We start from the raw sequence: 16,338 nt of genomic DNA, 5'->3' as shown, positions 1-16,338 counted from the left end.
GCCAATAGCGAAGGATTACTTGTTCAAGCATTGCTTCTATGCACTAAGGGAGTATCTAGAGAAACAGAATTGCAGAATCAATTAAAACTGTTTTTGTATAATGAATAGAATAATAAAGCTTTGTGTAATATTACCATTTGTTAGACTGATATATGTAAAAAATTTCAAGAAAAGTATGCTGGTATAGTAACTAAGGGATGGTCCAATATCTTTTGTACACTGTACAGTCATAGATTCACAGGGCCAATCACTAAATAAATAAATTGTCATTTCATTTTGAAATACGTAAAAAATTTATACCTCTGTAGTATAAGTTCGTATTTGTGATTACAGAGTTATGAATTCTGTGACATTATGTATTTTACAGACTAAACTGAGCAATAAAAATAATGCAGATATCATAAACAGTATAGCTTGTCTCAATGTAAATGAAGTATGTAATAATTTTTTTTAAAATTTATCTGTATTAACCATCAGCAGTTTCAAATGAAACTTGGTTTCAGTCCTAGTTAAACATGAAATAAGCCCTAATAACTGACTTGTCAACGCAGAAAATTTCATTTGTGGCCATGACAAGTAGTACAATAACAAGTGCTTTGGTATATAAGAAAAATTGTTTAAGAGAACTTTAGAATTTCAATCTGAAAAGCTCAAGGAAATTTTTTCATGGGACAAAGTTGCCACCCTATAGTAATATTACTATTAAAACATTTTACTTTTACAACATCCATCAATATAGTGCTTAAAACATACACTCTTCGACTGTAATATTCACCTACATCCAAAAATTCATCTATCTGTAAATTACATTAACTACCTTACAAGAGCCTTATTCTCATAATTCCTTTTTTCTTTCTTTCTTTTTTTATCTTTTTGGAATGGATATTCTGTTTCTTAATGATTTAACCCCTGTGAGAAAGAAGTTGAAAGTTTTAACACCATCATACTTAACGTTTCGTTGCGCCATGGCACAACTGAATTTCAAATTACGTGCCTTCTTTTAATTAGGGCCTACATGTTGCATTCATTTATTTATTTATTAACTGTAAGTTAGATGACATGTGGGTGTTTCTGCATAATATTGCTTAACAACTGCAGATACCCCAGACCCTAATTCAGTTTATTTGTTTACAGCGTTGTCGAAGAATTTGCTTGCAGATTGCATTTGAAGAAAAATGCCAATGCACACACCCCAATTACATGGATCTTGACAGAGGCAAGCCACCATGTAATCTGACATCTGATAGTAAGTTTTATAGGCTAGTTGTAAAAATGCTCCAGTAAGTTCATTAAGTTCCCTTCCATAGATAGATTCTGTTTGAAAAGTCTGCATGTGGATGTTTTTTCCTAGCACATATAGGGCATCATTGGCAAATTTAACATTAATACTCATCAATTTTTGATAATATAATGTAATTGGATAGATAAAAATCTACTCACCAACTGGTGCCAGGAGAACACACAGTATAAAAAAAGGCTTTTCGCATGCAAGCTTTTGGGGCAGGTGACACCTTCTTCTGGCAGGAGGTCTGAAGGGGAAGGAACAGGGGTGAAGGAAAAGAACTGGAGAGGCTTAGGAAAAGGGGTAGAGTTCAGAAAAGTCACCCAGAACCCAGGGTCAGGGAAGACTTACTGAATGGGATGAGAAGGGAAGATTGATCATTGGGGACGCCGAAAGCATGCATATGTAAAACCTTATTTTATATTTTTGTTCTCTTGCCACCAACTGGTGATTTTTTTTTAATCTATCGAACTACATTATAGGGTATCACTGATCAGACTCATACAGAACCTAATGATGGCAGTAGTTAAATGTATGGCAGACTTGCTGTGTACATCATATTCAGTCAGGACTGAGATTTAATTGCTCTAGGAAATGTTATTGGACAGGAAACAGAGCTCAAGTTAATTCTCAAGTCAGTCACATAATTAAACTTATGGATGACCTACTGATTATGACAAATAATTTGTAGAAGTTTGTAAATGAATGAAGGAAGCAAAAGAAAATGAGAGGCTTTTGAAAATGGTGTACACAAGTGATAGTAATAAGTTAATATAAAATGAGGTGAACGTTGGGTAAAATTTGAGAGCTGCAAATCTTCAGTGCAGTAATGTGATTTAAGTAATAAGGGTTGTAAACTGTTTTCTGTTTCTGTATGATGATCTTTGAGTGGAACAGCCTAAGAATTATCTCATGTGTTGCAGGGTATTTAAATTTACAAGTTAGTGACAAGTTTGGTTTTACCTATAAATTAAAGTATATTTCTTTTTTACTTACTCTACATCCATGAGAATCATTTCACTTAGGATCTGTGGAAAGAATGTCAGCATATCTTTTCTTTGTAAATATATATTCTGTATTCTTGGCATATGACAGATTTTACATCTTTCAGGATCTCCTCAATGTGGATATATGGAACCAAAATTATATCTAATCTAATCTGAGTTTGTTAGGCTGCAACATGCACTGCTGTGGTTTTTGACCATTTGCACTGTGAGGGACAGTCAAATGAAAACCGAAGGCGTGCCACAACGGGGCCATGGAGTGGCTCCCTTCAAATGCAATCACCACACATGTCAAGACATTTATATCACTGGGAGACAAAATGATCAGTTCTTGTTTAGTAGAATATGCTCAGCTGCTGACAGCTCCACAACAGATCCACTCTTGCACTTCCTCATCTGACTCAAATCACTGTCCATGCATGTCTTTCTTCAAGTCACCAAAGATATGAAAATTACATGGTGAATGATCTGGGCTATATGGAGGATGTGTCAGTGTTTCTCAACCAAATCACTGAAGGGTAACCTTTGTCTGATTGACAGTGTGGGGGGCAGGCGTTATTGTGTAACTGGATGATTCTGTCCAATGGCATTCCGAAAGTCCAAGGGGAAATGTCAAAGCCAGCAATGAAAACATCCCACAACTCACCGGCCACAGAAATCCAAAACTCTTCATACACCTTCTGGTAAGGTCATGACAACCTTCTTTGACTGCAGGGTCCCTCTGCTTGTTGAGTTCATTGAACATGAAACCAAAATCAGTGTGCAGTGCTATGAAGACTCTTTGCAGAAACTGAAAAATGCTGTTAAGTCAAAATGCCCAGGAGTGCTGTTCAAGGGAATAATCCATACAGCCAGATCTTTGGTGACCCAAAGAAGATCATGCATGGATAACAGTTTCAGTGGGACAAGGAGCTGAAGAGTGGTTACAGTCGTGGATCCGTCATTTGCCAACCACATTCTGTGAAATAGGAATTAATTGTCTCATCTCCCAGAGGGATAAATGTCTTAACATGTGTAGTGATTACTTTTGAATGGAACTATTGCGTGGTCGTGCTGCTGCAGGTGTTTGGTTTTCATTTGACTGCCCCTTACACTACTTGGATCCTTTTACCAGTTTAAGATTTTTCTTTCATAAAGTAAATCGTGAAAAATGTTATACACTCACAAATAAAACAGATCTGTTTCTTGCAACACCATTGATACAATTGTAATTATGATCATTATGTTGCTTCCCATTGACACTCAAACCAAACATGACACTGATTTCATCCATCTTCAGGAATTCATAGACTTTTAGGTATTTTGTGTGTCTTTCGTATATGCTAGAGATGCAACAAATTGATGGAAATTTGATTAGCCTCTGCAACATTAGATGTCTCAGGTTAGTTCCCTCAAATTTAAATCTTGAAAACCTGCCAACAACATAACATGTCTTGCCTTAAAACCATCACTCTCTATTAATTAACAACCTTTTCTGGATGAGTCGAATGATCATTTGTCAGATGCTGGTGTTAACGAAAATAAATTTCTTCGTAAAGTGGATATCTACAACATAGTTTTTGTGCAAGATGAATGCCACTGATAATTTACCAAATCTTTGAAGTCAAGTCCTCTGTTTTCAATAGCATTAATTATGGCATTGGTGCAAATGAAACCATTCGTTTTGATCTGTGGTCTGTGAACCAATCTCTAAACATTGTTATTGAGTTTACCATTTAAAAAAATCATGGATAAATGTTTGTTAAAAAGAACTAAAGGCATGCACTTATCACCTTTAAATACTTATCTTTCATTTATATTTTAGTAGCCTTTGTAAAAAGTGTACTTCTGTATCACAACTAAAGTACTTATATCACAACTTAGGGTCACTGTGATTTACCATCTGGAAGATCTTTTCATTTGATTACCACTGCATGTTTTTTGGCTTTTTTAAACTTTTGTTGAAACAATTGCTCATTGCATCTCCTGAGATGTACTTTGCTGTTCTCACAGAAGGCATTACAATCAAGTAGTTCAGACAAACAGTTGAGCAAATAAACCAAAATGGTAAATAGAAAGAACAGTTATTCAAACACTGCAAACCACTAAACAAATCACATCGAATGTGCAGGTCACTGTGCTCTCAAAGCATAATACTGGCTTGAATAGACTTGCTTGTATTTCCATACCGAAGGAAAATCACCTTACTACTACTGTAAGCCATGTCATAGTTGTGGTTAGCATTCACAATGGCAGAATAAATGATGACAGATTTATGATTGTATAAATGGATGTGACAGAATTTACAGTATTGTTACCAGCCTATGTAATGCTGTCCAGTAAATACAGTTTGCAGATCATAAGCACTTTTGAGTTAATTTTACTAGTTCACCTTATATTTCAAGACTCAAAGGTGTTACACAGTTTCATATTCTGTAGAGTTTGTTTTAAAAGAGATGAATAAAAACTTTAATGTAAATGAATAATTATTTATTTAATTTGATCCATCTTTGAGCATTTTTATTCAATCATTGTCATGATGGGGAGTTTACATATATTGTACAAATACTTTCTTGACCTAGTTACAGTAGACATTCTAATAATAACACAAGGCACATAAACTATACATTAGAGAACAATTTCTTAATTATACAGTACATAGAAAATAATATATAGAAGTATCAAATAAACTATTGACATACTAAGGCAAATACAAAATAGTTTACAGTTAGAAATAATTTAATATCTCAGGTCATCCTTAGAACAGTTTTGAAATTCTGAAATATTGTAGAAAGCATGTTGTTTCAACCATTTTTCAGTTTATGTTCTAAAGTCATTAAGTGAGACATTATGTGCCTGTAATGGTAAAGTATTAAGTAATGTTATGCCTAAGTATTCTTCACAACTAGACTGTGTTTTCTTTAATCTAGGTGTGGGTGTATCTGCCTGTTTAATTTGTCTAGTTTCATGTTGATGTACAACTTTACTAAAGAGGTAGTTGTTTAAGTTTTCTTTAATCATTAGTAGACAACAGTATATAAAAAGTGATGGGTGTATCAATACTTTAAGTGTTTAAAAAGTGCACTCCAGGAGGTTTTACAGTTTGTAACTCCAGAACTAGGCATGTAGAGTTCGGTAGATGAAAATTTTTTGGCCCCTGTAGTATTAACCCATAAAAGGATACCATATTGGAGGTGCCAGTGAAAGAAGACATATTAGGCCTTAAGTAACAGTGGTGTTGTCACACTTGTCTGTGTAACATGTGAGAGCTTTCTGCATATGTGGCATGTGTGTTTGTCCCAAGTTAATTTGGAACCAAAGTATATACCAAGTAGCGTAACAGTTGAGTGCTCTGTTTCACTGCATGATAAACTGAAAGTGATGTTCACTATTTTTGCATAGGTGATGGATAGCTCATTGGCTTTGAACCATGTATTAGACAGGTTAAGGTCCTCTCTTTTTTTATCAGATTCAATTTGGTTATGGCTTTCCTAGAGCTAATGAATATTGTGTCATCAGTGTGAAGTACAGGTCTATATGGCATGTTACTGAGGAAATCATTCATAAATATTACAAACAGTAAAGGGCCAAGCATGGAACACTGAGAAATGCCTTGAGTTACATCTAAGTATTGGGACTTATGGTTATTGTAAACTATGGCTTGTTTCCTATCATTGAGATAGGGAGAGTTCTAAGTCTCTGACTCCATAACACCAAAGTTTCTCTAGTAGTATTGTGTGATTCACTGAATGTAATGCATTGATTAGGTCAGCTAGAATGGCTTTAGCAGATAACTTTGATACAAATGAGGTTTGTATAAAATAAATGGAGTCTTCAACCTCTTTCACTGTTGATGGTTTAGACCTAAAACCATGTTAAGATAGTCAGAACATTGTTTTCAGATAGATGTCTGCAAATATCATGTTGTATGCAGTATTCTTTTATTTCGGAGAGAATAACTATCAGTGAAATTGGACAATAATTATTTGTGCATGACTTATTACCATTTTATGTGAATAGGGATGACAACTGTTCTTCTTAGAAACTGGAAAATGGCGACTGGCATACATCCTGTTTACTAGTGTAAAAAGAGGGTTTGATATTAGATCCACTACTTTTTTAATCACAAAATTTGATAAGCTGTAAATTTCCTCAAATTTTGAATTTCCTAGTTTTATTATTACTTTAACCTGAAGTGTTCAAGGTTAGCTTGGGTGGCATGACAGTTTGTTATGCTTCACCTCATGCACCAAACACCTAAATAAGTTGCCACCTGAACACTCGTTTTATATACAATTTGATTTGATTTGATTTGATTTATTGAGCACCCGTTTTATCGTGTACAATTATATGGGATTTGTCATGTGTTACATACAGAAAAAATATGAATAACGACATATTATGTAAAAAATATCAGTGAACAAATCTGAATTAAATATATAGGCAAAAACCATTATAGCTTACATGATATAAATTTGTAACAATATAGGACACAAATAAGTTTCGTATATTCTGTGTATAATGGACAGCAACAAGAAACAATGATTATAACGCACTGTATTGATAAATTAATTAATTTTTGTGTGTACATAAAAGAGTCTACCCCACGACACAAGTTTGTATATGAGTGAATTATAAGGTAGGTGAAGGCACGCTATCTTTCTGAAGAATTCATGTATTCACTAACACTGTAAAAACTATTACTAATTAACATTCTTTTGAGTTCACTTTTAAAACTGCTCAGCTTCTGAATACTTTTAATTTTTAAGGGAAGAGCACTATAGAGAATTTTCGGGAGATGTATTGCACTCTTGTTGTACTGGGCTTTCTTATGCACTTCTCTGTGAAAGTCATTACTCTGTCTTGTTGTATAGTTATGGAACTCACTGTTTAAAGAAGAAAACTGGGGGCGAGACTTAGAAAGCATATACTTTCATAGATGTAAATGGATGGAAGAGTCATGATTTTATATTCCTTGAAAAATTCCCTACATGGATCTCTAGGTGCAGCTCCTTTTATGATCCTAATCACTTGTTTTTGAATAATAAAAGAGCGTTTTGCTTGACTTGAATTGCCCCAAAATATGACACCATATCGCAAAAGACTATGCATAAAGGTGAATGTTGTTTATTGAATATTTGGTCACTGTCAAGTATTGTTAATCAGAAACCAGCTAGTCTGTGTCACAAATTGCTATGGCTTCTTCCTCCAACTTGGCTTAGACTTTGCCTCCTTGCAGGCTGCAGATAGAGGTGTTGAAAATGAACTTCTTGTTCTCATTCACTCCATCACACAATTAAGAAGTGAGATTCAATTCACTTTTTTGACTTGGAAGAGCAGTTGAACGGAATGGACAGTGTCTTGATAGGAGGATATAAGATGAACATCAACAAAAGCAAAACGAGGATAATGGAATGTAGTAGAATTAAGTCGGGTGATGCTGAGGGAATTAGATTAGGAAATGAGACACTTAAAGTAGTAAAGGAGTTTTGCTATTTGGGGAGCAAAATAACTGATGATGGTTGAAGTAGAGAGGATATAAAATGTAGACTGGCAATGGCAAGGAAAGCGTTTCTGAAGAAGAGAAATTTGTTAACATCGAGTATAGGTTTAAGTGTCAGGAAGTTGTTGCTGAAAGTATTTGTATGGAGTGTAGCCTTGTATGAAAGTGAAACATGGATGATAAATAGTTAAGATAAGAAGAGAATAGAAGCTTTCAAAATGTGGTGCTACAGAAGAATGTTGAAGATTAGATGGGTAGATTACATAACTAATGAGGAGGTATTGAATAGAATTGGGGAGAAGAGGAGTTTGTGGCACAACTTGACAAGAAGAAGGGATCGGTTGGTAGGACATGTTCTGAGACATCAAGGGATCACAAATTTGGCATTGGAGGGCAGCGTGGAGGCTAAAAATCGTAGAGGGAGACCAAGAGATGAATACAGTAAGCAGATTCAGAAGGATGTAGGCTGCAGTAAGTACTGGGAGATGTAGCAGCTTGCACAGGATATAGTAGCATGGAGAGCTGCATCAAACCAGTCTCAGGACTGAAGACAACAACAACAACATGTTATCTTCAAAATTACAACGCATTACATGATAAATGAGGACAGGTACCAACTCCTATACAGTCTCTCTGTACTATGTACATAACAGATCTGATATTCAACTTCATAATTAACAATTACAATACATTTTCTATCTTTGAAATCTTGTGTTCTTAGATTTCATGGAGCTCTCTTCCACACCACCCATTCCATAGACTCCTGTCTCCACCTTAGCAGGTAGGGTCATCTGACTCTTATCCACTTCGATATAGTCGCTGGATCGTTAGTCCTGGTATGCAGTTGAGCTCAGAATCATAGGGGTGCTGATTTTTAAAGATTTATTGGAATATGGGTATTAATTGATAATGGTAAAGGCACTTTCCATTTGGATTCCAAAACCAGTCTCCCTCCACATGCAGACAGACCCATTCAAAGCACATGTTAAAATGGCCAGTCAAGTTTAAACGTGTGCCTCCATCATGCTTCCCATCACAAGGATAGGTAAATGGCAGGAAATCCAGTGGGAAATGTCAGTTACAGGTTTCAGATGAGTCAAAATTATATTCTTTCACCTGCTGTATTATAATGACAGAGTTGTTGTTCATAGTAGGTAAGTGGTTTAAATTCACAGGCTCATGTGTCATTAAAAAATACATGGTGGAGTAAATGAAACATTTTGATTTCCTGTAAACGTCTTATATGGTACTTTGTTTTACTAATTAGAACTCATTAGAATATTGGTGTTGGGGAGAAAACTATGATTATGACAATCACTGATATGGCTTGTTTGCCACAAGTTAATTTTTGTTGTGTTAAATAGTATTAAGCCTCTGAGTAACAGAAAGAAAGGGTTTCAACAGCAGGGGAGGTTAATGTTGTGATATTGAGTTAACTAACACACAAGACAGGAGGAATAATTAATTATCTCTGTATTACTGGATTTTGTTCACAGTTCTACTGTAACTAGAACTCAACAGACCTCAGCAATTCATTTTACATGAGCACAGATTGAATAATATTTTACTATCAGATACAACAAACAGTAAATTGAATAATGTTATTACGTGAAGACTCATGTTCAGACTTGGCACTCCTTGTGTCATTGAAATGTGGGGCTCAGCAGCACATAATTATCAACTGCTGGCCTCTGATTGGCTGTAGGCCAACATACCCACTGTGTAAAATTGCATAGCAGGAGGCAAATGTCATTTTGGCCCATGTGTTTCACCTTTCAGACAACATGGAATTTTGACAAATTTCTTTTTAATTGTGATGCTACTGATCATCACAAGATGAAGCAACTCTCAGAATTATTTGGAAAAGGTGTGATTGTCTCTGTAAAACATTACTCTTTTCTCGAATGATCACGAGAAAACAGAGTTACCTTGATTACAGTGCAGTTAATCTCTGGATCTCAAAGCATATGATTGTCTGTTTCTCAAAGCATAATATGGTCAGGCCAAGGGCTGCACTGAGCAAGGTGGCGCATTGGTTAGCACACTGGATTCACATTCGGGAGGCCAACGGTTCACACCTGCGTGTGGCTATCCTGATTTAGGTTTCCCATGATGTCCCTAAATTGCTTCAGGCAAATTCCGGGATGATTCCTTTGAAAGAGCATGGCCGACTTCCTTCCCTGTCCTTCCCTAATCTGATGGGACCGATGATCTCACTGTTTGGTCCCCTCCCTCAAACCAAACAACCAAGTGCCATTTAATCACTTTCTTCTTTACTTCCTTCACTACAGTGTTAGCTTCTCTTTGGGATTGGTGTGGAGTTGCAAAAGGGAAGTAGCAGAATGTGTCCATGGTATAGCTTTAATCTATCAAAATGGGCCATAACGACACAGTCAAGTAGTTGAATTTTGCCGTTGACAGTGGATATCAGATCTAAGATTAATAAGGCCCTTCATGTGGGAGTGAAAATTTATTTGTTTTCCCCTTTTTAATGACTGAATTTCAAAACAAAACTAAATAACCCCATTTGTAAGGGGGAATGGCAGCTCCTTTGGTACTGTGTTGCAGTTGTTTGGTGGTAACTTTGTCATTGTTCTGTTGCATCTTTTTCCAGATACTTTTATGGCAGCACTCCAGTCCTTTGACTTCAGCATGCTTGATGCCTGGTGGCAGCTTGTCTAGTTCAGATGACGAGTTCATAAGTCTTCCATATGCAGCCTCGTATGGGGAATATCCAGTTGATTCATGGATGCAGCTGTTATATGCGGGAACTATGTGTGGAATATACCTGCCTCAACCATTGTGTGCATGATTCACGTAATAGGATAGCATTAGTACTGCAGTGTGGTGCACATGTTTGAGGTGGTTGTTCGCCTTGGAGTGGAAGGGCATTGCTCTTTATTTCTTTAATTGCAACAGATTGCATAGCCGTACAAAGATGGAGGACATGAAATTTGTTCACTGATTGGTGGACTCCCAAATGGAAAGAATAAATGAGTACCAAATGCTCAAGCTACAGTTTCTACTGTAATGCCAGCCTGAAGTACCAAAATTAAATATCTGGAAAAATGATCAACGATGAATAAAATGTACTTATTATCTTATGTTCTTTGTGGAAAATGGCCAACAATGCCAAGGTCAAGATGTCAATGGTTTGATATGATGTTACTTTTGGGAAGGGTTGCAGAGCAACCCGGGATCATGGGGGTTGTGATCTTTGTGCACAAGGCAAGCAGTTACAGATATATATTTGCACATCAGTCTATCTACCTTTCTTCTAAAACCCCATGGCAGTCCTGGCATTTGTAGCCTTTCACCCACTATGGTATGCTTTTAAGCTGTCACAGAACTGAGCTATTATATGTGTTTGCAGTTCTTTAAGAATTCCCACTCTGTAGCATAGGGAGCTTATGATATATGATACTGCCCTCTGTAACGAAGTCTGGGTGGGAGGAATGCGTGTGACATTCTGACGTCTGCTGTCAGTGGCAAAATTCAGCTACCTGACTGTGTTGTTATTGCCCATTTTGATAGATTAAGGCTATACCATGGACACATTCTGCTACTCCCCTTTCTTGTGCTTCTCTCATTTATTGCATTAAAACATTGTTTGCCTTCACCAATCTAGCTTTTTGGTTTAGAGCATTAGCAGTCTGGTGCAAACTGTCCAGTTTATGGTGCACACTGTAGTTAATATCCACCAAAAGCGCAGCATAGTCAGTGACCACAGTTAATTTTCTTACATATAAGTAACATTTAAAATAGTTTACTCCAGATTTAAGGCTTAGTAATTCTTTTTCAGTTTTACTGTAATTAGTTTCTGCTTGACTGAGCTGGCTTGGAGCATAGCTTCTCTTCACCATTGTATTCTTGACTAAGAACTTGTAATGTCCCCACAGCAAATACCCTCTACCATGCACCAATTAATCATTTTCAATCAAACCATCCACATTCATTCACTTTGGAAAAGTTATCTGATCTGATTTTCTCGTAATATATGCGGCGACAGCTCGTCGACGCCAAAGTATTTTCTAGTGTGTTTGTTCTTTGAAATAACAGAGATGCATATATGCATTCTCCATGGTTGTTAGAGTGGTAACTAGGACAGCTTCTGGAGTATCTGTTGAGGGATTGAGGTGTTTCTGAGAGACAGATATTCTGCTTTCCTTCTCGCTAAAATGAGCCAATTAACATTTGTGCCACTAGCGTTTTGTTTTGAAGAGAAAGAGATTGTAAAAGGAAAATAATTAAGGCGTGGAATCACCAGAGATCTGGACATGTAATGGAGATGGATTTAATACAAGATTTCCTCCATAAATAAGTTTTGTGACTTTTTTTGTTCTGGAGTGAATGCACGAATGTGTTTTTTCTGAATCATTTGTTGATCCCGTTGGCCCTGTAATTAGTGGGGAATTTCAGCTGTGTCGAAGAGAGCCTGCAATCACTGAGTCTGTGTTAAATTGTCCAAAAAGGCTTTGTACACATGTGGAATTTGCAATCTTTCATAAAAGGAACAAATTGTCCAAACGATTGATTTTCCCGACTGACTGCAGTGTTTAACAGTAATAATAAATGTAAAGATCTCTTACAGCAAGCCAATACTTATAATCCTCCATTAGTCTAATTTTTCGCCTGTCTTATCATGGATCAGCCAAGAACTGGGAGGGTCTTACTTTACTGTATAGACTTATGTGTGAAGGTGAAGGGATCTTAAAGACAACAGATACACGTCTATACAGACAAGACATTACACAGAGATAGCGGCTAGCTGCATTGATAATCTATTCTTAGATTAAAGAGACGGCAACTTATTATTCAAACATTAGAATGTTAAAAACTGACCTGACAGAAAAATCTGAGGCATTGGAGGAAAGGATAAATGGTTTTGAGAAACTGGATAAATTGACAGGGATGAACTTGTCATCACCACTTTCACTTACACTATGTGATCAAAAGTATCCGGACACCCCAAGAAAATACATTTTTCATATTAAGTGCATTGTGCTGCCACCTAGTCCTTAGACATTATGAAAGAGCAGAATGGAGTGCTCCATGGAACTCGCAGACTTCGAACGTGGTCAGGTAATTGGGTGTCACTTGTGTCATGCGGCTGTACATGAGATTTCCACACTCCTAAACATCACAAAGCATACAGGCCTACCTTGTCTGTTGACTGACAGAGACTGCCAACAGTTGAAGAGGGTTGCAATGTGTAATAGGCAGATATCTATCCAGACCATCACACAGGAATTCCAAACTGCATCAGAATCTACTGCAGGTACTATGACAGTTAAACAGGAGGTGAGAAAACTTGGATTTCATGGTCGAGTGACTGCTCATAATCCACACATCATGCCGGTAAATGCCACATGACTCTTTGCTTGGTGCAAGGAGCATAAACATTGGACAACTGAACAGTAGAAAAATGTTGTGTGGAGTGACAAATCACAGTACACAATGTGGCGATCCGATGGCAGGGTGTGGGTATGGCGAATGCCCAGTGAACATCATGTGCCAGCATGTGTAGTGCCAACAGCAAAATTCGTATTTGGTGGTGTTATGGTTTGGCCACGTTTTTCATGGAGAGGGCTTACACCCCTTATTGTTTTCCATGGCACTATCACAGCACAGGCCTGCATTGGTGTTTTAAGTACCTTTTTGCTTCCCATTGGTGAAGAGCAATTTGGGGATGGCAATTGCATCTTTCAACACAATCGAGCACCTGTCCATAATGCATGGCCTGTGGCGGAGAGGTTATATGACAATAACATCTCTGTAATGGACTGGCCTGCCCAGAATCCGGATCTGAATCCTGTAGAACACCTTTGGGATGTTTTGGAATACCGACTTCTTTTCCGGCCTCACCAACTGACATCAGTACCTCTCCTCAGTGCAGCACTCCATGAAGAAAGGGCTGTCGTTCCCCAAGAAACCTTCCAGCACCTTCTTTGATGTATGCCTGCGAGGGTGGAACCTGTCATCGAGGTTAAGTGTGGGCCAACACCATACTGAATTCCAGCATTACCGATGGAGGTTGCGATGAACTTGTACATCATTTTCAGCCAGGTGTCCAAATACTTTTGATCACATAGTGTATTTCATAGCTAAATCACATTCTTCTGACCATTTAAAAACTGCAACTTTTTCAGTAACCTTGTTAACAGCTTATTAATCATCACACTGTTTTCCAGGAAATGATGACAGTGTTTCATTGTTGTTGTTGTCTTCAGTCCTGAGACTGGTTTGATGCAGCTCTCCATGCTACTCTATCCTGTGCAAGCTTCTTCATCTCCCAGTACCTACTGCAGCCTACATCCTTCTGAATCTGCTTAGTGTATTCATCTCTTGGTCTCCCTCTACGATTTTTACCCTCCACGCTGCCCTCCAGAACTAAAGTGGTGATCCCTTGATGCCTCAGAACATGTCCTACCAATCGATCCCTTCTTCTAGTCAAGTTGTGCCACAAATTCCTCTCCTCCCCAATTCTATTTAATACCTCATCATTAGTTATGTGATCTATCCATCTAATCTTCAGCATTCTTCTGTAGCACCACATTTCGAAAGCTTCTATTCTCTTCTTGTCTAAACTATTTATCGTCCATGTTTCACTTCGATACATGGCTACTCTCCATACAAATACTTCCAGAAACAACTTCCTGATACTTAAATTTATACTCAATGTATACAAATTTCTCTTCTTCAGAAACGCTTTCCTTGCTATTGCCAGTCTACATTTTATATCCTCTGTGCTTCGACAATCATCAGTTATTTTGCTCCCCAAATATCAAAACTCCTTTACTACTTTAAGTGTCTCATTTCCTAATCTAATTCCCTCAGCACCACCAGACTTAATTCTACTACATTCCATTATCCTTGTTTTGCTTTTGTTGATGCTCATCTTATACCCTCCTTTCAAGACACTGTCCATTCTGTTCAACTGCTCTTCCAAGTCCTTTGCTGTCTCTGACAGAATTACAATGTCATTGGCAAACCTCAAAGTTTTTATTTCTTCTCCATGGATTTTAATACCTACTCTGAATTTTTCTTTTGTTTCCTTCACTGCCTGCTCAATATACAGATTGAATAGCATTGGGGAGAGGCTACAACCCTGTCTCACTCCCTTCCCAACCACTGCTTCCCTTTCATGTCCCTCGACTCTTATAACTGCCATCTGCTTTCTGTACAAATTGTAAGTAGCCCTTCACTCCCTGCATTTTACCCCTGCTACCTTCAGAATTTGAAAGAGAGTATTCCAGTCAACATTGTCAAAAGCTTTCTCTAAGTCTACAAATGATAGAAACGTAGGTTTGCCTTTCCTTAATCTGTTTTCTAAGATACGTCATAGGGTCAGTATTGCCTCACGTGTTCCAACATTTCTACGGAATCCAAACTGCTCTTCCCCGAGGTCGTCTTCTACCAGCTTTTCCATTCGTTGGTAAAGAATTCGCGTTAGTATTTTGCAGCTGTGACTTATTAAACTGATAGTTTGGTAATTTTCACATCTGTCAACACCTGCTTTCTTTGGGATTGGAATTATTATATTCTTCTGGAAGTCTGAGGGTATTTCGCCTGTTTCATACATCTTGCTCACCAGATGGTAGATTTTTGTCAGGACTGGCTCTCCCAAGGCCGTCAGTAGTTCTAATGGAATGTTGTCTATTCCCGGGGCCTTGTTTCGACTCAGGTCTTTCAGTGCTCTGTCAAACTCTTCACACAGTATCCTATCTCCCATTTCATCTTCACTACATCCTCTTCCATTTCCATAATATTGTCCTTAAGAACATCGCCCCTGTATAGACCCTCTATATACTCCTTCCACCTTTCTGCTTTCCCTTCTTTGCTTAGAACTGGGTTTCCACCTGAGCTCTTGATATTCATGCAAGTGGTTCTCTTATCTCCGAAGGTCTCTTTAATTTTCCTGTAGGCAGTATCTATCTTACCCCCAATGAGATAAGCCTCTACATCCTTACATTTGTCCTCTAGCCATCCCTGCTTAGCCATTTTCCACTTCCTGTCGATCTCATTTTTGAGACGTTTGTATTCCTTTTTGCCTGCTTCATTTACTGCATTTTTGTATTTTCTCCTTTCATCAATTAAATGCAGTATCTCTTCTGTTACCCATGGATTTCTACTAGCCCTTGTCTTTTTACCTACTTGATCCTCTGCTGCTTTCACTATTTCATCCCTCAAAGCTACCCATTCTTCTTCTACTGTATTTCTTTCTCCCATTCCCGTCAGTTGTTCCCTTATGCTCTCCCTGAAACTCTGTACAACCTCTGGTTCTTTCAGTTTATCCAGGTCCCATCTCCTTAAATTCCCATCTTTTTGCAGTTTCTTCAGTTTTAACCTACAGTTCATAACCAATAGTTTGTGGTCAGAGTCCACATCTGCCCCTGGAAATGTCTTACATTTTAAAACCTGGTTCCTAAATCTCTGTCTTACCATTATATAGTCTATCTGAAACCTTCTAGTATCTCCAGGCTTCTTCCATGTATACAGCCTTCTTTCATGATTCCTGAACCAAGTGTTCGCTATGATTAAGTTATGCTCTGTGCAAAATTTACTGGATT

At 37.5% G+C, this 16,338-nt stretch overlaps 1 protein-coding gene across 1 annotated transcript in view; it reads left to right on the top strand.

Moving 5' to 3' along the window:
• The window catches only part of LOC124613688 (degenerin unc-8-like), a 214,160-nt gene that overhangs the window by 90,858 nt on the left and 106,964 nt on the right, over window positions 1-16,338 (top strand). The window contains exon 5 of the mRNA XM_047142405.1: window positions 1,135-1,246. Within this exon, the coding sequence (XP_046998361.1) occupies window positions 1,135-1,246 (112 nt within the window). The remainder of the gene's footprint in view (window positions 1-1,134; window positions 1,247-16,338) is intronic.

The sequence above is a fragment of the Schistocerca americana genome, chromosome 4 (assembly GCF_021461395.2).
Source record: "Schistocerca americana isolate TAMUIC-IGC-003095 chromosome 4, iqSchAmer2.1, whole genome shotgun sequence".
Taxonomy (NCBI): domain Eukaryota; kingdom Metazoa; phylum Arthropoda; class Insecta; order Orthoptera; family Acrididae; genus Schistocerca; species Schistocerca americana.
This window is presented reverse-complemented; position numbering and strand designations above follow the sequence as displayed.